This window comes from Mus musculus, chromosome 2, assembly GCF_000001635.26.
Source record: "Mus musculus strain C57BL/6J chromosome 2, GRCm38.p6 C57BL/6J".
Taxonomy (NCBI): domain Eukaryota; kingdom Metazoa; phylum Chordata; class Mammalia; order Rodentia; family Muridae; genus Mus; species Mus musculus.
In genome coordinates, this window is record NC_000068.7 from 119371387 (window position 1) to 119395034 (window position 23648).

The 23648-nt window shown below is 43.5% G+C and overlaps 1 protein-coding gene across 2 annotated transcripts in view; it reads right to left on the bottom strand.

Annotated features, from left to right (window-relative positions):
• Positions 1 to 1655: 1655 nt before the first annotated feature.
• Ino80 (INO80 complex subunit) overlaps positions 1656 to 23648 on the bottom strand; it is a 105644-nt gene continuing 83651 nt past the window's right edge. For both annotated transcript variants that reach the window (XM_030252004.1, NM_026574.4), the window contains 8 exons: positions 21467 to 21539; positions 11964 to 12122; positions 11478 to 11580; positions 10524 to 10612; positions 8580 to 8735; positions 8177 to 8336; positions 5961 to 6176; positions 1656 to 3195 (listed from right to left, as the gene is read on the bottom strand). In XM_030252004.1, the coding sequence (XP_030107864.1) occupies positions 2978 to 3195; positions 5961 to 6176; positions 8177 to 8336; positions 8580 to 8735; positions 10524 to 10612; positions 11478 to 11580; positions 11964 to 12122; positions 21467 to 21539 (1174 nt within the window). In that variant the 3' untranslated portion in view covers positions 1656 to 2977. The remainder of the gene's footprint in view (positions 3196 to 5960; positions 6177 to 8176; positions 8337 to 8579; positions 8736 to 10523; positions 10613 to 11477; positions 11581 to 11963; positions 12123 to 21466; positions 21540 to 23648) is intronic.

Sequence of the window (23648 nt, forward strand, 5' to 3'; positions counted from 1 at the left end):
GCTTGCTGAGAAATGACCTTTTAGCCTACCTGAATTCCCTCCAGCCATGTTTTGTTTATTTATTTAACTTTTTCAAGACAGGGTCTTTCTATGTAGTCCTGTTTGTCTTGGAACTCACTCTGTAGTCCAGGCTGGCCTCAAACTCAGAGATCCATCTACTCTGCCTCCTGAGTGATGGGATTAAAGGCATACATCTTGTTTTTTTGTTTTTTTTTGTTTTTTCCTCCAAGACAGGGTTTCTCTGTATAGTCCTGGCTGTCCTGGAACTCACTTTGTAGACCAGGCTGGCCTTGAACTCAGAAATCTGCCTGCCTCTGCCTCCCAAGTGCTGGGATTAAAGGCATGCGCCACCACGCCCAGCTTGTTTTGTTTTTTAAGGTAAACAGAAACAAAAACAAAACCCCCAAAACTGGGCTGTTTTTGTTTTTTGTTTTTTTAATCTGAGACAGGGTTTCTCTGTGTAGCCTGTGACAGCTCTGGCTGTCCTGGAACTCACTCTGTAGACCAGGCTAGCTTTGAACTCAGAAATCTGTCTGCCTCTGCCTCCCAAGTGCTGGGATTAAAGGCGTGGGCCACCACTGCCCGGCCTGGGCTTTTCTTTTACATAGAAAAGAAGACCTATTTTGAAAGTGGGGAGATGGGGTAGGAGACACTTGTGTTCAGAGCCTTTTACTGGAAGATCCCAATACTCTAACCTGGGAAAGGAGGCAGGTGAGAGAACTGAAGCTGTGAGACAGCGTAAACACTGAACAGGACCCAGACTGATCCAGAACTCACATCAACACGTGGGTGAAGCTACTCAGGATCTCGGCTGTCCAGTCCACAGAGAGGCAGCCACTGTGGATCTAAGACTAAGAGAAATTCACTGGTGGCTTTATTTAGATGGCCCTCAGTCTAATGGACCAGCTGACTCACTGGTTATAAAAGCTACAGCAGGGACGGTGCAGGGAATAGTTAATTGGGAACCTTGTGCCAGTGTGCTCTGTGTGAGGCCCTGGTCATGTTTACCAGCAAGAAAAGCAGGACCAACAGTACTACGGGAAGATGAAGGCCTGTCTTTAGCAATGGAACAGCAGCTGTCCAGCAGCCAGTCTGTCTCCATCAAAGTGTACGGGTGAAGCCAGGGTAGGGAGTGCTCAAAGATGATGTAAGAACATGTGAGTATTTTAAGTTCAATCACAGAACAGTGACTGCCAGTCTAGGCTGGTACCTTTCCTCAACCGACCAGTCAAGCTGTCAAAACTAAGAACATCTGGAATCCTTAGGGACTCACTCACAGTTTCCTTTCATGTTTCTTACAAGTATTCAGGTTACCACTATCTAACTTTGCCTGCTCCAGGCCAGTTCTACTAGGACTGAACCATAAGGAACCCTCATCCCCAGGGCCCATTCTGCATGGCAGGGACTTGGTCAATCTTCTTTTGAAAGGTGGAGACAAATCCGCAAGTTCCATTAACACTGCACCTGAGCACCCCCTCCCCAGCTCACTCCTTGTCCCCCTGAGCACACACACACCGCACACTCCTTGTCCCACTATGGTCCTCTTTGGTCACAGAAATTAGGGCTCTGGATTGTTTTGACGCTGTCAAATCTCCAAGGGCGCAACTTTGTACTGCAAAGTACAAAGGCAGCTGCAAAGACCACAGACACTTTGATTTACATAAAATTATCTCACTCCATTTTATTTAAGATTTTTTTTATCCAGTTAGTAAAAGAAAGATGTGTCTCTCTTTATACATATGTACAAGTTCAGTTATAAAAATAGACAGCACATTCAAAGAGAAAAAAAGGCTTGGCATTTTTCTGATTCCCTCTAAAGAGCATCTGTACACAGGAGTCAGGGTTTGGGTAGGGGAATCTTTATGATTTAAATTAAATGATTCCCCTACACCTACTCCAAAAAAAAAAAAAGTGTTTAAAAAATCAATCTATCTAAACTCAATTCCGCGATTTCAGGTGTGCAAATTAGAGGCTGGCCCGCCCAGAAGCACCTGTTCCACCAGGGACATCAGGTGGAAAGCCCTCCCAGCCGCCCTTTTCCCCTCTCAGAGGGCAGCAAGCTCAGGCGAGTGGGGCAGGGCTGGGAGGGGTGGTGCTGAGCCAGCTCCCTCCCCATCTCACTCCTGCTGTCCCTTCTTTCTCAGTGCAATACAGACAGTGCATACAGCCAAGCAGGGGCTGAAGGGCAAAGCCGGGGAGGCTGTGCATTCAGGATGGGCAAAGGGGCATCTGCAAGAGGGTGGTGAGGATGTCCTGCTGATTGAGGTGGTTCCTGGTCTCTTTACTGGCTTCTGGGAAGTCCCTTGAGTGGGAGCTGCTGCTACTGTTGCTGGTGGGACCTAAAGCTTCCCTGGTGTGAACTGTGCTGGACAGGAGGAAATGCTGGGATAACTGCCTGTGGCTCTGCTTGCTCCAGCCTCTCATCCTTACAGCCACCATCTTCTCTGGCATTCACTGTGTTCTGTTCTTCAGTGATGACACTGTGGCAAACAGGGTTTAGAGACCCAGGAGCGGTCCCAGACTATGGATGCCAGGGAACCACTTCCTCCCTAGTCCTGCAGGAAACCATAACCTTTAGACAAGTCTCCACTATGGAAGGCTCTTCACAGCACCCATGGAGCTTTCATGAGGGACATGGTCAGAGCTGAAGAGTAGGATGGGGATGGAGACAGTGTGCCTGAGCATCTATAAAAGGGTTCTGTGTCAGGCCCGTCCCCAGAAAGAGGTTAAGAGTACGGCTGCAGAGTACATCTAAGATGCTGTGGGGCCGAACCCAGGATATTCCTTTGGAAACAGGTGATAAAAGTGCTCACACCAACCACCTGCCTGTTCTCTCCTGCTACAACTGGTCCTTTCCACTCTCCAAATAGGATGCAAGATGCCACACTAGGCAAGCCATCCAAAGACCACCTATGGCTCAGGACTGTAGCCCCTGGTTTGGTTGAAGGAAGCTAGAGGGCAGAGATGGTTACCATGGTTACCGTCCTCCAGAGGGGTTGGTGCCTTTGCCCTGTTTCCGGATCAAGGAGTCTGAGGCTAGGCTGCTGGTCATGTGGAGGCTTTTAGGAGTCCCAGGAATATTATTTCCTTTGTTCAGAGGGGAACTTAAGGGAGAAGAGGCGCTTGAAGGTCCAAAGTCTGCAAGGCCAGCAGGTCGGACAATGGATGTCTGCAGAGGACTGCTTGCGGAGATTCCTGTAGGGATGGAGAGAACCACAATGACCCTCAGCACCAGCTGTCAGCCTTGGAGTCTGAAGTATTAGGCTAAGTCTGGGCTGGAGGAAAGGGGTGGGAACCCCTCTGTCTGTTGCTCCTTGCCAACATCTCTGATGTTGCCTATTTTTCCTGTTAATTGCCTTTTGGTAAGATGTCTACATTGTTGAGAGAGAACAACAAACACTAAGTCCCACCTATATTACCCCATCCAGAGTGGAAGACATACTCTTCAGGCTCTGGAGAGGGCACATGTCTGACATGGAAGGCCTGGTTGCACAATGAGAGCTGTAGCTCACCAGGCACTAATGCTGTCTTGTCTTCTGGAAAACACCTGAATTCAGTTGCTTTTTGTTTGTTTGTTGAGATAGTATCATCTTTTCATAGAGATGACTATCCTGGAATTCATTCTGTAGACCAGGCTGGTCCTGAACTCACAAGGATCTGACTGTCTTGCCTCCTGAGTGCTGGGATTAAAGGTATGTGCCACCACGGCCTGGCTGCTGCTTCCTTCTTCATTTCACAGAAGCCACTACTCTTCAAGTCTGGCCAAGGGACACAAGGTGGCCCAGTCTATCTTGTATCTGTACCAGAATTCCTTGGCACTGGCCAAGGCCACCTCTGTTTTTCAAGCTCTGTCACATTGAGGACTTGGGCAAACCTCTCATCTTTGGTGATAGTTATCTGGACAATAGTGAACTTTTCTTTACCTACAGTGGGACAAGTGTTCCTACTTCTTTTTTCTAAAGATTTATTGATTTATGTTATGCATATGAGTACACCACCATTGCTCTCTTTAGACACACCAGAAGAGGGCATTGGATCCCATTATAGATGGTTGTGAGACACTATGTGGTTGCTGGGAATTGAACTCAAGACCTCTAGAAGAATAGTCAGTGTGCTTAACTGCTGAGCCATTTCGCCAGCCCTGTCTAGTATGTTTGTTCTGTCTGTTTGCTTTTCTGTTTTTTTCAGGAGTCCAAGCTGTTTTTTCCAAACTTACTATGTAGCAGAGGATAACCTGAAATCCTTGATTCTCCTGCCTGCCCCTTCCACGTCCTGGGATGTACACCACCATGGCTTATATGTTTCTCCTGTGTTACTTGTTGGGTTGGACAGACATCTCTGCTCACATACCATTGATTACAGGTTACTTCTGGACCAATCCTTGTCACTTTTCATTCCTAGCTCTCAGTACCTGTTGGTTTTCTTAGGCCAGTCTACCTCCTTGCCTGCTGTACCCTTCCTGCTTCTCTGCTGTGTCACACTGCCTCATTCTCCGATGAGCCCCAGCACAGCAGCTTTGATTACTGCAGTGATTACTGTTTTCCAAGGACACAAATGAGCTAGCAAAGGGCTAACAAACAGCAGGGAAGGCTACTCTACTTATTTCCTTAATGAAACAATAATGAAAGCAGAGATCCTGCAATGGGAGAAAGGAGAAGGGAATCAACTTTTACTAAGCACTCACAATAGGCCAAGCACTTTCTATACAAGTATGCCTTTCCCTGCTTTAACAATTCTACTAGCCATCAGAAGTAAAAGGTTACCACTGTCTGCATCATGAGAACAAGGCCAGCTTCAGATACATTAAATTCTACCCAAAAACTTAACAAACAAGGATTGGAGAGATGACTCGATGGCTGCTGGTTGCTTTTCCAGGAGACCCGGGGTTCAATTCCCAGCATCCACATGGCAGCTCATGGCTATCTGTAACTCCAGTTCCAGACACTCCTCCACTCTAACACAGACATACATGCAGGGAAAACACCAATGCACATGAGAAAAAAATGAAAAAGAATTAACAAACAAGCTCCCCTCCCAAAACTTATGAGCTATGCTAAGCCCACCTGAGATTTTTGTTTGTAGCAGGGTAACTCTGGCTGGTCTAGAACCTGCCTCCTGGGTGCTGGGATTCTGAGCGTGTGCTATTATCTACCTGAGGCCAGACTTTGCATAGAAGGGAGGCAGCTCTGTGTGGGTTGTCTTACTGCACTTGGACGGCCTGCATTCTCACTTCAATCATCCTTTCTGTATCTCTATCTCAGTCGTTACTTCTCTCCACCTGTCAACAGTCCCTTCTCATTCATGACTTTCATTGCTCCTTCTCAGCATAACGTGTTGTGAACCTCAATATGCCATGGTGGTGTCAACTCTTGCATTTGTCTGAATCCTTTCTCACACACAATCCCAGTCTTCTCCATTCTGAATGATACTCCACAATTCTTATAGCAGGTCCATGGTTCCCCAGCTTTTGACCTGTAATCACAAGTAAGCTTGCCTCTTTCCTTCCATTATCTGTATACTGCTTATAAACCACTCCACAACGTGCTTCTCTTCTGGCTTGTTCCATTCAAGGGCACATGCATGCTCTACCAGCTCTACCCCTATGCACTCTTAGGTGTGCACTGCCTGAGGCAATGGCCCAGGTAGCTGGATAAATGTTAACTACCCTTGTTTGGATTACTGGAAAATAAATGTCCCAGAAAAACAAACAAACAAGCAAACAATAACCAACCAGAATTAAAGGGGAGGGGCAGAAAAACTGGATGTTTCAAGTGCAGCTCCTCCTTCAGTTCACTCTGACCACAGCTACTTCTACTTCACAGACAGCTATTTGTCAGGAGTGCAAGGGTGAGTCAGAACTGCTCAGTCCTAAGATGGTCTCCGGGTTTTGGCTTGGAATATCCTGCACACTCTATGTTAAATGGATTCTCAGACAGTCCTTGATCACAATCTGCACCAACCTTTAGACACATTGTACCCGTATGCAGCATAAGCAGCTGCAGAAGCTGCTGCAGCCCCTGCTTTGGCTCCTGCCATCGCAGCAGCACTGCCTGCAGTGGACTTGCGGCTTCGGCCTTTGCCTGCTCCTTTGGCTGTGCTTCCTGAACCCTTGGGGCGGCCTCGGCTTCGAGCTGAGTGACCACGTCCTGCAGCTGGCACTTCCTGAATGGAAATTCCTGTGGGAACGAATAGCCAAGAGGGAAAAAAATAAATCTCTTAAAATGCTAACAAATACCCCTGATAGGGAATACTGGCTCTCAAGGGGTCCTCTTTTGTTTGAGACAAGGTTTCCTAATGTTATTCAGGCTGACCTTTTTAAAACCCCCGATCTCAAGTAATCCTCCAATCTCAGACTGATATTCTGAGTTCTGAGACCATAGACACAGGATATGGTGCCTGACTCACTGAGATCTGAGGACATTTGGGGATGTCTTTTAACATAGCTATGATTTTCCTACTGTTGTCCCTTCTAAGGAGTGGCTCCACCATGGTTATTACTTTTTATTCTAGCCCATCACTAAATGAACTCCAAGACTTCCTTCAAAAACTAAAGTGTTCCCGCCTTCAACAACCAACTTCTATCTCTATTTAAAACAAAACAAAACAAAACAAAACAAAACAAAACAACCTTCTGGGCACTGAGCCCAGGTCTTGGATTAGTGCACGCTAGACAAGCACTCTGCCACCGAACCACTTCTAATCTTATGGCTAAGGTTGCTTTTTGTTTTTTGTTTTAAATTTAAATTTTGAGAGAGGGTCTCATTATGTAGCCAAGGTTGTTTCAAGGATGTTTCTACCTATCCTCCCCCTTCATAGCACTATGGTCAGTCCTATTTTCAGGCTTTGAAATTAAGATTCATCAAAAAGCAGTAGTAGTAACACTGGGCCTCATAAAACAACAAAAAAGAAATGTCCCCAAAGCCAACTTTAGTTAAAAACTAGCAAAATTCAGGGTTTGGGGAGCCGGTTCTACTGGAGAAAGTGCCTGCCATGGGAGCATGAGCCCTGAGCCTGGTCTCCAGGCTGTGAGAGCAGGCAGCACACACACAGGGATGGGGAGGCAGACACAGGTGGGTCCCTGGGGCTCGCTGGCCAGCCAGTTTAGCTCAAGCAGTGAGCACCAGGGTCAGTGACCTAACAACAAAAGAACTGGACAGTGACAGAAGTAGACGCCTGATGTGAACCTCTGGCCTCCATACAAATACACACCCAACGCACACACACCCCAACGCACACACACCCCAACGCACACACACCCCAACGCACACACACACCAACGCACACACACCCACCAACGTACACACACAACAACGCACACACACAACAACACACACACACACACCAACGCACACACACACCAACGTACACACACACCAACGTACACACACGCCAATCAGGAAAGACACCCACTGTCAGCCTTTGGCTTCTACATGCATATGCATGTCCCTACACACAATCACACACTTGAATACACACATACACACAGAAACACATACTCAATATGTAAAAAGTTAAAAAAAAGCTAGCAAAAATAAAGGTGAAATACTAAAGACAGAATAACTAGAAAACAATTAAAAAAAAAAAAAAACTTTACCAAGTTCTTATTTTGCTTCTCCTAAACATTACTTATTCCCTTTGCTTAGAAAGACGGTCAGGCAGTAAAGGCTGTTGATAGTGAGCCTGAGAGGCTGATTCAATCCCTGGGACCACAGTGGTGGAAGGAGAGAACCAATCCTTGTATTCTGTCCTTTGACCTCCACGTTGTGTATACACACACATACACACACACACACACACACACACACACACACACACACACACACACACACAATAAATAAAAATGTGCCAGATGTGGTAGTATATGCTTTTAATCCCAGGATGTGGAAATCAGAAGCAGGTGGATCTCTTATTAAGTTCAAGGACAACCTGGTCTACATAGCAAATGCCAGCACTATGTGAGAGACCCTGTCTTAAAAAAACCAACCAACCAACCAACCAACCAACAACAAAAACATCCAAAACAGAACAAAAAAGTTAATAACAACAACAACAACAACAACAACAACAATAAAATCCTGTATCCTAAAAGGAAGCAGAGCTCACTTACCCCCAGAGGAATGCTTCCCACTGAGCAGTGGAGCAGGCTGACGCTGTATGAAAGAGTAGCATCACTTACCATTCACAGTGTCTGACACAGAGCCTGTTATGGAAGCAGGAGAGTTGGTGGCTCTCGACTGAGGTGCTGAGGAGGCTGGGTCATCCACGATGACTAACATGTCACTGCTGCTCTCATCAGGGGGAATAGAGCCAGTGTGCAGTTCACTGCTGATTGAGATCTGGAAGCAGAAGGGCTGAGCTTACTAATAACTTCAATGGCTACAGCCCTCACACTCAAGTGAGAACATGCTCTGGGGGACATGTAGCATTTCTCCCTCCCATCTGCCTTTGGCTCTGAGAGTCAGCCTGTCCTTATACAACCCTTCCTACAAGGCTGGAAGTGAACACTGCCCACCATGTCCCTGCCACAAGGTCAGAGTGCAGTCCCACTGCTGTGATGTAGAACGCAGGAAGAGGCTCACCTCACTGAAAGGGCTGGGCATGGCTGAGTCGACACTGATGAAGGAATCATCCCCATCAGCGGAGAGGTTGGAGTTGTCAGCAGAGGGAACAAACGGGATCACGAGGTTCACACCCTCTTTCCTCCTCTTCCCATCCAACTCATCTTCCTTTTTCTTCTGGGAATACAAAGGTCAGAAAATACATAAAAACATGAGTATTTGCCCCAAAGAGAAAAGCGAGATTAACAAATAAAACAATTATAGGCAGAGTCTTGGTATATGGCTCTGACTAGCCTGGCACTTGTTACAGTTCCTGTTGTGGCCTCATTGTCCTGTCTAAGCCATGAGCACACACCCTACACTGACTTGAGACAGGGTCTTGCTCTATAGCTTAGGCTGACCTCAAATTTTCTCCATCTTCCTGACAGCATGACTATGCAGGCTCAATTAATTTTTCGTGTGTATAGGTTATGTGTGTACTGAGGACTGAACTAAAGGCCTCTCACACTCAGGGAAAGTGCTCCACCACTGAGCCACTTCTCAAGCCCTGAATCTTGAAGGAAGTGAAAACTCGCAGAGGAGGAGGAAGGCATACCCTTTCCTGACAGCCCATTTCTAGTCTGGCTCGCTCATTGACTGACTGACTGACTGTATGTGTGCATATGCATGCACTGCACTCACACGGAAGTCAGAAGACAGCTTGTGGGAATTACGTTCCACCACATAAATTCCTGGGATCCCACTCAGGTCATCAGGCTAGGCATCAAGTGTCTTTACCTTCTGAGCCATCTCACTGGCTTTTTCAGACAGAGCCATATTGTGTACATCTACTGCAGGGTTAAGATAGAGTGTACAATCATATGCGGTTGGCTCGATGGGAACTGGTGACTGCCACCTAAGCTGGATGATGCCAGTCCACCCCAGTCCATAGAAAGGTAGAAAGAGAGAAACAGCTCTACAGTTGTCCTCTGACTTCCCACACCCACTGTGGCATGTGTACACTATCACTCGCACAAAAGAACTACAGATTTCTGCATCTGCCTGCGTGAGAAAGCCACCCTTTATTCTTTGACAGGTTCTCTGTCCTCCCTTCTTCCCTCCCTCCCTCCCTGATCCATTTTTTAAGGATGATACCCTAGTCCTTTAACACTAAGCTATACCCCCAGACCTAGATATTGTTTCTGTATGTTAACGCTATTTTTATTTTGAGTAGTGGCAAGTAACGGGTTAGATATGAGAACAGAGTGAGGGAAAGAGGCTGCCAGGGAAGGAGCAGAAATGGCAGCCCAAACCAGGAGGACTTTGTGTTTCATTTTTAGGATTTTCCAAGTCTATAAAAGAAGTGAGTAGAAAGTATCCCCTCTTCACAGAGAGGGGCTCTAACAGACCAGCTCTAAGCTGCCAGCCATCAAAGGCCTACGAGCAAAGGGATCCAACCGCAGCCTGTTTTCTTTTCTGGAGATAGTCTCATTATGTAGCCATGACTGGTCTGGAACTCAGAGATCTGCCTGATTCTGTCTCCCAGTTGCTGGGATTAAAGGTGGTTCTCATCATGCTTGCCCAGGTCCTTTTAAAAGAGTCTATGAAAGAAGTCAGACACTCCTGAGTCAGAGACAGGAGGATATTTTGAGTTCCAGGCCAGCCTGGTCTACCCACTGCGTTCCAGGGCAGCAGGGATAAGTAGAAAGACCCTGACGCAAACCACATAAACTAAGTTCTATAAAAGCTAATTATGTACGTAGCATTATCCCCTTAGCTATCACAGTTATCACTGATTGTCCAGTCCAACTGGGACCAACACGAGCATGCGTGAGAAGGAAAAACTGATGCAAGCTGTGGTTTACTACGTAAAACAAATATGTGTGTAGGCGCCCGCCCATACATGCATGTATGGCACCCAAAGGCCTTTTGTGCTTCTAAAACTTATCCCAGGGCCTGGCCCCCCCACAAGCCATCTGGAGATACCTTTTCTGCGTACTTCTCCCGCTTGCGTTTGCGTTCTTTCACTCGGTTGCTTTCCTCCTGCTGCCGTTTCTCTTCCTGCCGCAGTCTCACTATCAAGAAAATGTAGGAGTCATAACTGTTATCCTCTGAAACTTAGGGCCATATCCTCTTGTGGTTGGTTCCCAAGGTGTAATTTTTGTTTAAGAAAAACTTTTATTTTGGTCTGGGCATATGCTTTCAATCCCAGGGATCAAGAGGCAAAGCTAGGCAGATTTCATAAGTTCAAGGCCAGCCTGGTCTACAGAGCTAGTTCCAGAACAGCTAAGGAAGGATACATAAAGAAATTCTGTTTCAGAAAAAAACAAAACAAAGCAAAACCCAAACAAACAAACAACAACAACAACAACAAAACAAAAGCCAAAACAAGAGAAAATATCGTTTTCCTAAATAAGGAACAATAGTTATTGGTATCTCAACAGCTTTTAGGTTCAAACCTGGATTCTACTCAATTATGTTGCTTCCTTGTCTTTTCTTCTTGAAAAGAGTTTAGTTTAGATGTAGAGGTGAGGAAGTACTCACAGGAACTCAGGGTAAATCTGAAACTCAATATTCTCAGAATATACAACTCTATGCAAAGGGTCTTTATAGTTATAGAAGCTTGCTGTTGAAATTATGTGTAAAATATTTTTCTGGGCCAGTGAGATGACTCACTAGGTAAAGGTATTTGCTACCAAGCCTGACAATGAGAATTTGAACCTGGAACTCATATAGTGGAAGGTAACCACAATCTCACACACACACACACACACACACACACACACACACACACACACACACACACACACACACTCATACACACTGCACACACACTCATACACACTGCACACACACACTCACTCTAGCCTTGGCATATGCAATGCTTATCTCATTCTGTAAATCTGGCAAGGGCAGAACTTCGGTTGCCAAAGTACATACGTTTCTTTTCCAGTTCTTCGTCATCTAGAAGAAGGCTAACCACCTCTTTGGGTTTCAAGGTATCTGGTTTGAAGTTCCCACCAGAAATCACCATGCGCTGAATCTAAACAAAGTGGATTAAAATGTCATCTGCATGTGTTCTTTCCCATACAGCAGCAGCAGCAGCAGCCCTGTGAAATCAGCTCCAAAGGGAGGCTTTGGCTCACTAGTTCTTGTTCACTGACCTGGCTCCTCTACATTATTTGTCCCAAAGAAAGGACAATTTGAAGATTTTTTTGGGGACAAACCAAGGTGAACTCTGAAATGTCACCCTTCCTGGTATCAGTGTACACAGGAGCTAGTAAGACTAAGTAAGGTACAGGCTCCAATGCTTACCAAGAACACTAGTTTGTCTGCCTAATGAAATATAAGTCTTAAATAATTTCGGTACAGTACTGACTGCTTTCTGTCCCTCCAGCACGATCACCCTTCCTTCCCCGTGCTCACCTCACTCTTTTCCTTGGCTCTCTGCAGAATACGCTCCTCAATTGTGCCTTTACAGATAAGCCGGTACACAGTGACCTGTTTTGTTTGCCCCAAGCGGTGGGCCCTATCCATGGCCTGCTGGTCTACAGTGGGGTTCCAGTCACTGTCGTAGAAAATCACCTGCATAGACAAGAAAAGGATACAACAAAAATGGATGTTCTGAGTGCAGGACAGAAATTCTGAGAGCAGTATAGCCACTTATCTGTCTACAAAACTAGTGTTAGTCATGTCCAATTTCTTTCTATGGTGTAATGATGAAAAAGAAACTCCTTAAAAGACCAAGCTATATGTGTGTTGCTCTGGAAAACTAGGCATGCCCCCCGTCTTTCCAGTTTTCACTGAAAAGATCCAACTATGAACTAGACAGACAGATGGCTAAGCGATGAGGGCCTGGGTTTTATTTCCAGTACCTGGGACAGGAGGCTGATAGTCTTCTGTACCCCCAGTTCTAGGGAATCTGACATATCTAGCTTTCACGGCATTGCACATACACAATTAAAAATAAAATACATTTAAGGGGGAGGGGTTGGTGGTAACAATTAGACAGGAGTGCTTGTATGTGCCTAAAGTCACTGATACTTAGGAAGCTCACACGAAAGGATCACTATCAAGACCAGGTTGGACAAAACAGCAACAATCTCTTAAATTAACAGAACCAATATTAATAGCTAATAGCTACATCTAGTATTAGTTAGCTAACATATCATTAATAGTAGCCTGTAAGTGCAACTACCATTCTAAGTCAGTAACTCTTCCCATAGTATCTCTATGACCTGTATACTAATGAGACCTCAATTTTAGCACTGGGTACACAGCCTAATGGCAGAGCACACACAGCAGGTGTTTAGTAGAACATAGACCTTGGCTTGATTCTCTGAACTAGAAACAAAACAAAACACAAAACAAAACAACAACAGCATCAAAACACCCTCTTACTTTATAGATGAAGAGATTAAGGCATAGAAGAATTTTTCTAAGTGTGTAGCAGTAAATAGTTAATCTGGTATGGCCCCCCCCCCCCCCCCCGCAACTGGTTGTGCACACTGAACCTGCCCAAGAGCTCTGGATTCACAAATGATAAAGACAGATAGACAGATACCAGCTAATTTTGATACACCTTACTTGCTCAATGGCTGGGCACTTCAAAACCCCACCCCACCCCCGCTTCTAGCACACATTCCCCTACAGTATTCCTGAGTTAACAACATCCTTTAAAAATCTTTATTTCATTTCTGCTACCCTAGACCCAACTGGGGGAGTGGTCCTTAGGGCCACTTTACCAGATTCTTACAGGTTGACTCTGATATCTCTGCTCCTCAGTCAATTCTCCTCTCTCCTCCCCACAGTCCCTTCCCAGTGCAATCTAAAAGTCCTGCTTCTGTTTTCCTGCCCAGCCATTGGCTGTATGGTAATTCTTCATTACCAATCAAAGCCAGCTGTCGGCAGGGACCCTCAGCATTTGGAATCTCTTTGGAGCTGAATTAAGAACCTTTCCCATTTGAACCTTTTCCCAACATAAGTGTATTAGCTTGTCTTGTATGTCAACATGACAAAAGCTAGAGTCATCAAATATAAAGAAGCCCCAGTTGAGGAAATGCCCCCAAATCAGCTGTATGGCATTTTCTCAATGGGGGAGGGCCCATCCCATTTTGGGTGGTGCTATCCCTGGGCTGATAGTCCTGGGTTCTGTACAAAAGCAGATGGAGTAAGTCAAGTAAAAGCAAGCCAGTGAGCAGCACCCTTCGTGACCTCTGCATCTGCTCTTGCCTTCAGGTTGCTGTCTTTACTCCCCTCAATATGGAAGTGTAAGCTGAATAAACAATTTTCTCCCAAAATTTCTTTTTGGTCATGGTGTTTCATCATAGCAAAAAAAAGAAACCCTGAGATTGCAGTCTAAATGGAAGACTGGAAGTGGAGGATGGGAAAACATTAACACCAGGATTCCTTGCAAAGAAATACATATAGCTTTCTTTGCACTGCTCAGTTCTCACCAACATCACTGTATGCTCTATGAATTCTAGAATGTAATCTTAAAAGGGTTCTCCTAAAGCTACTGCTAGTCTGCTGTACAATAATCAACCAACACCATAACGAGCTATACCATCAATCAGGTGACCCTACATCTTTTTGAGTCAAGGTGTATTATGTAGTCCTGGCTGTCTTGGAACTCACTATATAGCAGGCTGGGCTTGAACACAGAGATCCACTAGCCTCTGCCTCCTGAGTGCTGGGATTAATGAATGGTGCGCATCACTATGGCCAGCCTGGCCCTTAGCTTTATGCTCATCTTTGTCTTTCCTAAGGACCATTGGCTTACTATTTAATGATTCAAGCTTAGCAGAGCATGTGAAAAGAAGGCATTGTTTGTGTTTGGACCAATATTTGTCAAGACCACCTCACTGTCAAACTCCCTCCCCATATGTACTTGCTGGCAGTGCCACTATGTAGAATGAAGTCACCCCCCGGCACATGGTTTCTGGAATAATTCTGTGAAGGTGGGAATTCTTAGAATTGAATCCTCTCTGGAGCTCAGCAACAAAGTTTTCTTTTGTCAAACTGTTACTTCATCTGTCAACAGCTGCTATCCAGTATCATCAATCTCAATTCAAATTTCCATAGGGAGTCAGTTATCAGCTCTAACTCAAAGAGATTGCATTCCAAGGTTCACTGCTGATGGAGATGCTGAAGAACATGGTGGGACTGAGCATGGCTGAGAGCAGATGATTACCAGGCAGCATACCAGACAACAGCATCCACAAGGCCTCCTGTGTGCTATTTTAAGGAGGAACTCATCTCTGAAGCCTTTTCTATGTTGCCTGGTGACTAATACTGGTTCTTTGGTGAGATGGGATCTCATGGACCCAGGCTAGCCTTGAGCTTCATATGGAGCTAAGAATGACCTTGAATATTGATCCTTTCTTTAGCCTCTACTTCCTAAGTATTAAATATTCATAGGCAGTTTATTTGTGTACTTATTTAAATTTGGAGCAATTCTGTTATTCTGTGCACAATCTGGACCCTGGGTAATGATACACAAAAAAGCATCAATATTTAAAGTAAAGAACTGCAGCTGGGCGATGGTGGTGCACGCCTTTAATCCCAGCACTCAGGAGGCAGAGACAGGAAGATTTCTGAGTTTGAGGCCAGCCTGGTCTACAAAGTGAGTTCCAGGACAGCCAGGGCTACACAGAGAAGCCCTGTCTCGGAAAACCAAAAATAAATAAATAAATAAATAAATAAATAAATAAATAAATAAATAAATAAATAAGATAGATAGATAGATAGATAGATAGATAGATAGATAGATAGATAGATAGATAATTGCATGTATGTCTGTGAGCACCCATGTAGGTGCTGTTAATCAAAACTGGGTCATCTGGAAGAGCAGTGCACCCTCTTAACCACTGAGCCATCTTTCCAGTTCCTTGCTTTTGTTTTTATTTTTTGAAACAGGATATCACTATATGGGCCAGGCTAACCTGAGCTTACAGTGATCATTCTGTATCTTCCTCATGAGTGCTTGGATTATGAGTGCATACTACTATGCTTTTAAGTCTATGATTTAAATACCCCACGAGCTCTTTTATATTATGTAATTTTTGTTTTGCTCTTTCCTGTTATTTTTCTATGTAGTCCAGGTTAACCTTGAATTCACTGAATAGTGTTGTGATCCTCCTGTCTCTGCCTTCCAAGAACTGGGCTTAAAGACATATATCACCACACCTGTCTCGTCTTGCATGGTCTTACACGAGGTGTGATTGTTCAATTGTGGCATGGGTTAAATGCCAGAGGGGAGGGGGGCGGGGGGATATAAAGTGTTGGCCAAAATAATTAAGTTTACAGATCTGATGTGGGAATATACAATGTCTGCCAAAATACAAAAAACTTTACCAGAAGACATTGGAATTTTAAATTGAACCTAAAGATTTCAGAATATCTATCTATCTATCTATCTATCTATCTATCTATCTATCTATCTATCTATCTATCTATCTATCAATCATGAGATCAAACTTTGTTATATGCTGGTAGCTAGGAGAATATACTACCAGTGAGCCAAATCCTCAGTCCCTTTATTTCTTTGAGACAAAGTTTTCCTATTCAGCCAGGTAGGCCTGGAATTTGCACTATAGACAAGGCTGGCTTTGAATTTAAAATGATCCCTTACCTCATGTCTCTACTATGCCTATCTAGAAAATCTGTTGTTTAAAATTGTCAGGAAGAGTAAAGTAAGGAAATACAAACGTAAGAAAAAGGAGACATGTACAGAGCTGGAGAGATGGCTAATATGTACAAGATATTCTTGCTCAGAGGTCCTGGTTCAATTCACAGAGCCCATAGCAAACCACAGCTCAAAACCGTCTGTAACTCTAGTTCTTCTGGCCTTTTCTGATCCCAGTCATGCCAGTAGTGCTCAGACAGAGACACAGGCAAAACACCCATACACAAAATAAATTATTTCAACATTAGTATTATCTAGCATATGTAAAAATGGCACACGTGATGAAATCACAGCTTAAAAGAGTACCCTGAAGTGCCAACTTCACCGTAGAGATGCCTACACAGTGAATCAAAGATTGCTTTAACATCTGCATTGTTCCTAGAGATCTGAGTAGCAACCAAAACATGATTTAATTTTGGCTCCTCTAGGCTCATAAACAGAAGACTAAAGCTTACAAAGATAACTTAAAAAGATGTATGTGGGAAGAGAACACAACAAAACAGGATACTGCTTAGAAGGAGAGAATCACAGGAAAAATACTGAAATAGTATATAAATCAATATGTTAAAGACAGATTAAGAGTGAAAAGACAAAAATACAAAGCAAGATTGGGGTCACCATAATGTGAGCCAGTGGGTGTGCCTGGTGAGGGTCTGGTACTCAACAGAGTCTCTGGTACAGAGATAGAGATGACACTCAGATTTCAGTTTCTGGTGTGACATTTTAGTCACAACAAGTTACAATTATAGTAGCAGAGCTGATGTAGCTAGGAATGTGAAAGTGCATCATGCAGAATGTGCAGTCCAGCGATGACTAAGGTGAAATCTATGTACAGTACCTTCAGGAAGCTGTAAACAGCAAGCCAGGCAAGTACATGAGGAGGCTGGAGGAAGTTGCTCTGGTGTTCAGGGATTGGACTATATAGGACAAGGGATGAGGGAATGAAATGGAAAACAGGGACAACTGGACAAGTTAGACTAATAAGATGGAAGTTGGAAAGGGCTTTTTTTCCTTCCAAGAAAATACATGTTATTCCAGTCCCTTGGGGGAGCTAAAAGCTAATTCCCTTGGGCATATGTTGCTACTAAGAGACAAAAGTTCCTCCTCTTTCCACAGGAAAGCATCTGAAACAAGTCAGACAGGAAGAAAAATAAATCTTGTAACAACCCCTCCCTAAACAGAGTCACAGATACCCTTACTCCATGAAGAAATGCAAAGAACAACATGGTAAAAATCACCTGTCATTCATCACTGTTAAAATCATGCTTTTACTAACCAAGTAGATTAGTTCCCAACTACATACTTACAAACACTTCCTTGATCATAAAGACATCAAGTCTTTCCTGAATGAAGCACAAAGTGTAAATACATTATTTTACCTGACTCATCCAACTTCCTCCATCAAACCAACAGAGATGCACTGGTTTCTCAGATAGTGTCCTATGGCCCCCTACCTTTATGTTGGTCTCCTTTCTTTTACTTTATTAAAAAAAATTAATAAAGTTTAATAAGTAGGTACATTTTTTTAAACATTCCTTACTTATAATAACTTCAAACTTGGTACCAACTTAATTATCTAAAAGGAATCCTATGTGGATATTTTGCTGCTTTGTGGTGGCAGATACAATGAACATTACTGATAGACTTTGTCTTGTTTGTATATTTAATGTGTTGTTAAAGACAATTCCTGATGGGCAGTGGTGGCTGGCACACATCTTTAATCCCAGCACTTGGGAGGCAGAGGCAGGCGGATTTCTGAGTTCGAGGCCAGCCTGGTCTACAAAGTGAGTTCCAGGACAGCCAGAGCTATACAGAGAAACCCTGTCTCGAAAAAAAAAAAAAAAAAGAAAAGAAAAGAGCATCAGATCCCCTGGAACTGGACTTACAGATGTGAGCTGCTATGTGGGTGCTGGGAATCAAACCCAGGTCCTCTAAAGATCAACTAATGCTCTTAACTGCTGAGCCATCTCTCCAGCCCAGGAATACATTTATAGATGTTAATTATGCTGAACTTCTGCAGAGACCTTATCTAGCCTCACAGTCTTAAATATTATTCATAATGTGATGATACCAAAATATGTCTCCAGCTATAGCCTTCCTTTTGAGCACTGCCACGTTAAGCCTAAGACTCTTGTTTATCCCCTCTGTTACCTTTCCAAATATAGTGTTCTCTACATTCTGTCCAGCTCTATCCCAGAAGACAGGCACCTCACTGTAGAACCAGGACTTGGGAAGCGGAGGCAGAGGGGAATCATTTCAGCCCCTTGAGTGTGGCTCTAGCCTGAAAACCCTTGCAAAATAAAACGCTAGCCCATGTTAGTCCCTTGTTCAAATCCTTATACCCCTCAATCTCAGTTTCACATGGCCTATCAAGCCCTGTACCTTCCTGCTTCATTAATTCTGCTCTATCTATTCTCTACTCCTTGATGTTGCTTCATTTTGCTAACCAGGTCCCCATACTGCACCCCTGGCAAGATGGGCTGAGAACTCCTGACTGTCACCGAACTCACTCTGTAGACAACGCTGGCCTCCAACTCAGAGATCTGCCTACCTCTGCTCTTGAGTGCTGGGATTTAAAGCACGTGCCACCATACCCTGGTGCTAACCAGGCTTTAATTGAGAGCCCTTCTGTTTGAAGTGTTTTTGCCAGACTAACTCTTGGCTTGCTTTCTCACTCTCTTCAGATCTCAGCTCAAATGTCATCTATCAGAGAACCCTTAATATCCCAAATGAAACAGAAACCAGGGTCATCTACCTCTCGTACTGCTTGTTTTATTTTTCAACACAACACTTAAATTAGTTCTCCGAACTATTTATACTGTATCAATTACCAAAGTAGCAATGTAATTATTAGGAGAAAAATAGTTATTGAACACTGACTTCTTAGTGCCTAAAAGAGTACCAGGCTCTTGCCTGATACATATTAACCATTTGTTAAATGAGTGAATGGGCATATGCAGGAACTGGCCCGAGGTAGGTCAAAGCCTAGTATGTTTATTAATTACTTATAATGTAACATGATTGACTTGAGTAAGGAAAGGGAGGAACCCAGGAAGGAATGTGACATTGGACTGGGATTTTGAAATACAAAAATTTACTAGGTAAAAAGGGTAGCTCAGGACACAAAGATCTAGTCTCAGGTAACAAACACAGTAGTGTACTAAGGTAATGGTGTACTCTAAAAATTACAAGTCGTTGTTTACTTCTGGGAAGGAAAGGGATCTGGCAACAGGCTGGCACAGCAGATACAGGCTGTAAGCCATGCGGCTTGTAAGCCATGGAGAGGAGCTTCAAGTAGCACATTAGGTAAGCAGGTTATGAACTGTATTAGAGTGTTGGTAGAGAAAGAATGGATTTGGATCAAAATGTATATGGCTAGGGAGTGTAATGAGCTCAAAAGATCAGTTATGAAAAACTGGTATGTGTGTAACTGTTGGTATTATTTGGCAAAAAATAAAAAAATAAAAGAAAAAGAAAAAAAAGAGAGAAAAGGAGGACAAGGGCAAATTTCTGTCATGTCATAGGACAGGTGTGAGTAGCCACATCAGAGTAACAACACATCATCACAGCCTGCCTTCCACAGCTATGCCAGCAGTCCTTAGGCCTTCATGTCATGCCCTGTCCCACTTGATAGTAAGCAAGGTGGGATCCTACAGGTGACAACTAGCATTCCCTTAGAATCTGAACTCTTCCTTGAGCACAGCTATTAACACAGTGCAGACAACTCCATTGATCAACTCTTTTGAGGATGCTAAGGTTATTAGAGGAGTGGACACTGAGGGCCAGGATTTAATGCCAGACCTGGTGCTATGAACGTTTCAGGCTTGTTCATCCTGTCCCTAATTTCTCTACAGCTTCATGAACTTGTTCCTTCTTGTGCTTGTGAGAATTTTAATACTCAGATTTCAGAGACGGACCACAATAGTCACATAGAGTTATAGTGAGAATTCTTGGATTTTGGTTTCTCTAAAAAACACAGAAATATTGTGTTGCTTCAGACTGTCTGCAGTAGCTATGACTTGCCTCCTGCTTTAGCAGAGGCGTGGGTTTGCCAGCTGCATGTAGTTTCTGTGATTGTGTGACTTTTGGAATTCTGGGGAACTTTACAGAGAGTGTATAAATGCTAGGGGCACCATAGGTGTGGCTGGTGACTGCTAAAGAGGGTTAGGTGCAGTCTGTTAGCAGTCAAAGACGTAGTCAAAGTAGTTATTAGTGCTCAAAGAAGAAACAAGAAATTAGATTAAGGGATTTCTCTCTCCCTCTATCCTTTCTTGCCTATCTAGTGATAGGGGATGAAACCAGGGAGATACAGGTAGGAAGCAAAAGCCACAAAATAGCAAAGACCATCTACAAGCAAAGAAGAATTAATTTAGATTGAGACATCTCTATCCTTTCTTTCCTATCTAGTGATAGGGGGTGAAACAGGGGTGGGGTGGGGTGGTGACAGAGTTAAAAGAAGATGGGAAAGAGAAGAAATGACCTAGTAGCAAAGACTAGCTACACACTGAGTGCCAGTTTCAGAGCCATGCCTTTAGGAAACATTTCCTATCTACACATTTCTTGTTTGTTTGTTTGGTTTTTGGTTTTTCGAGACAGGGTTTCTCTGTATAGTCTTGGCTGTCCTGGAACTCACTTTGTAGACCAGGCTGGCCTCGAACTCAGAAATCCGCCTGTCTCTGCCTCCCAAGTGCTGGGATTAAAGGCGTGCGCCACCACGCCCGGCTGCTATCTACACATTTCAATCTAAATGTTACTATGACTGCTACTAAATACATCTGAATCCATGGAATAATGCTAAGATTCAAAAGAAAATTTCTTTTTCCTTTCAGAGGCTAAAGTAGTCTTATCAGGAGACTTGGTATGAATGGACAAAAAATTGCAAGAATATAATTTACTTTATTTTATTTAATTATTCATCACTATCCAAACAGCTCTTGACATTTAGACCACAACTTCTACCATTACCTTCTCAAGTAATGAAATCAGGCACTAATAAGAAAACAACTCTTTTTTATTTGTTTAGTTATAGCTCCTCAGACAAAACCAATTGGACTGCCTGGTTAGCAGCCATCTCCTGTTCACTTATTATCATGCTATATCTTAACTGTTAGGAAAATACTTGACACATAGTAAGCAATTTATTAAATTAATGTATAAAATCATTCAAAGTGAATGAAAAAACAAAAGGAAAAGTAAAACGTGCAACGAATGAACTATTTATAGTAGAGACCTCATCACTTACTGTGTCTGCAGCTGTGAGATTGATACCCAGTCCTCCAGCTCGCGTGCTTAACAGAAACACAAAGATGTCGTTCCTAAAGAAGAGGGGAGGAAGACATGTTAGGAGGAAAAGGAAAGATTCAATGTGGAAATAGACAGGAATCTCTACAATTACAATCTAGGGCTAGAGAGTGGATGCTATCTTGAGGTTTGTACTACTGTGCAAAGGTGTTCTTTCTTTAAAACTCAAATGATGGCAGTCACCTTGTAATCTGTACATAAGCTTTTGCTGCCATACTAATATCTGACTGATAACCAATAAAAGTAGAAACATGGAACAGATATTACAGAAAAATATGTCATTATAGAAACAGACCTTCAGCTATACAACATTACATGTATATTGTTTGTTTTGCCTTTCTTGCGGTACTCCAGAGCACCAAACCTAGGAATGTGAACACATTTGGCAAGCACTCTACCTCTGAGCTACGATTTCAGCCCAATAGCCTTTCTCCCCTCTTTTGAGATACTTCCTTCTATCTTTGGCTACTCTAGAACTTAGTATGTAGCTGAGGATGACCCTGAGTTTTTGGTCCTCTGGCTTCCATCATCCAAGTGCTCAGATTACAGAGACACTGCGAAGCCTGGTAATACCTCTTAGCTGTTAACTGCTCTTCCTCTTCTCCTCATTTCTCTTGAGACAAGGTTCTAACTTTGTAGCAATGGCTAGTCTGGAATTTGCTATGTAGACCAGGTTGGCTTTGGATTCAAAAAGGTTTCCCTGCCTCTGTTTGCATGCTGGGAGTTAAGGGATGTAAGTGCCAGCCTGCCCAGCCTGGTTTTGGTTTGTTTCTGGTTTTGTATTTGTGTATGTACATGTGCCTGTATATAGAGGCCAGAGTCCACATTAGGTGTTGTGTTCGTCTATCTCTTTTCTCCATATTTTGTGAAGGAAGCTTTCTTGTGAACATGAAGTGCATAGACTGGCTAGGCTGGTTGGCTAACAAGCAGCAGGGACCCTCCTATGCCTGCTTTCCTAGCACTGGAATTATAGGTAAGTGCTTTCATACCAGGATCTGAACTCGAGCTCACATTACTAACTGAACAAGCTCCCAGCATCCGAATAGGCCCATTTTTAGTATTTTCTTGGGGGCAAGGTCTCTCTATGTAGACCAGGCAATCAATCCTCAAACTCAACGAGTTCTGTTTGTCTCCAGCTCCTGTGAGTGCTGGGATTGAAGCTGCACACCACCAAGATAGTTCTATTTAAAAATTATTCTTAGGAGTGAGAGAATGTGTGTGTGTGTGTGTGTGTGTGTGTGTGTGTGTGTGTGTGTATGATGATGAGATGTGCCACATGCATGTGTGTGTACAGGTCAGAGGATGACTTTCATTCCACCCTAGGTTCCAGAGAATCAGTTCAGGTGAGCAGGCCCACTTGGCAGGGGTCTTTTAACCAGTGAGCCTCCTCACCAGTTTTTAACTAGTCCAAGTATTACTCTTGGGTGGGTGTGTGTGTACATGTGACTACACAGGATCATGTGTACCATGTCAGTGAATAAAGGTCAGAGAGTTTTCAGGGGTTGGAGTTCTGGTTATTAGTCTTAGCAAACAAAAGCTTTTATCTACTAAGCCATCTCATGGCCCTTAAAGTATTCACTTTAAGATGACACAACTCGGGGCTGGAGAGATGGCTCAGCAGTTAAGAGCACTAACTGCTCTTCCAAAGGTCCTGAGTTCAAATCCCAGCAACCACATGGTGTCTCACAACCATCAGTAACAAGATCTGACATCCTCTTCTGGTGTGTCTGAAGACAACTACAGTGTACTTACATATAATAAATAAATAAATCTATTTAAAAAAAAGATGACACAACTCAGAAAAATAAGCATCTATCAGGAACTCAAACCTGTGATGACTTTAGTACCCTTTCTATTCCTCTTATATTCTAAGTCCTTTTAAAGAATTACAAAGCAGCACATGCTACGTCACTCATAAGACAACAAAGTATTTGACAAATAAAAAAGGCCTTTTCATTGAAAGTGTATAAACAGGTATTCAACTGTATGTATCCTAGTGCCTGCAGACCTCAGGCTACTTCCCAGAACATCCTAACAATCTATAAAAAAGATTATATTAGAAAAACATGAAGATCCTGTAAACCAAGCTATTAACTTCTTCCTATATATAGTAGTGAAAACCA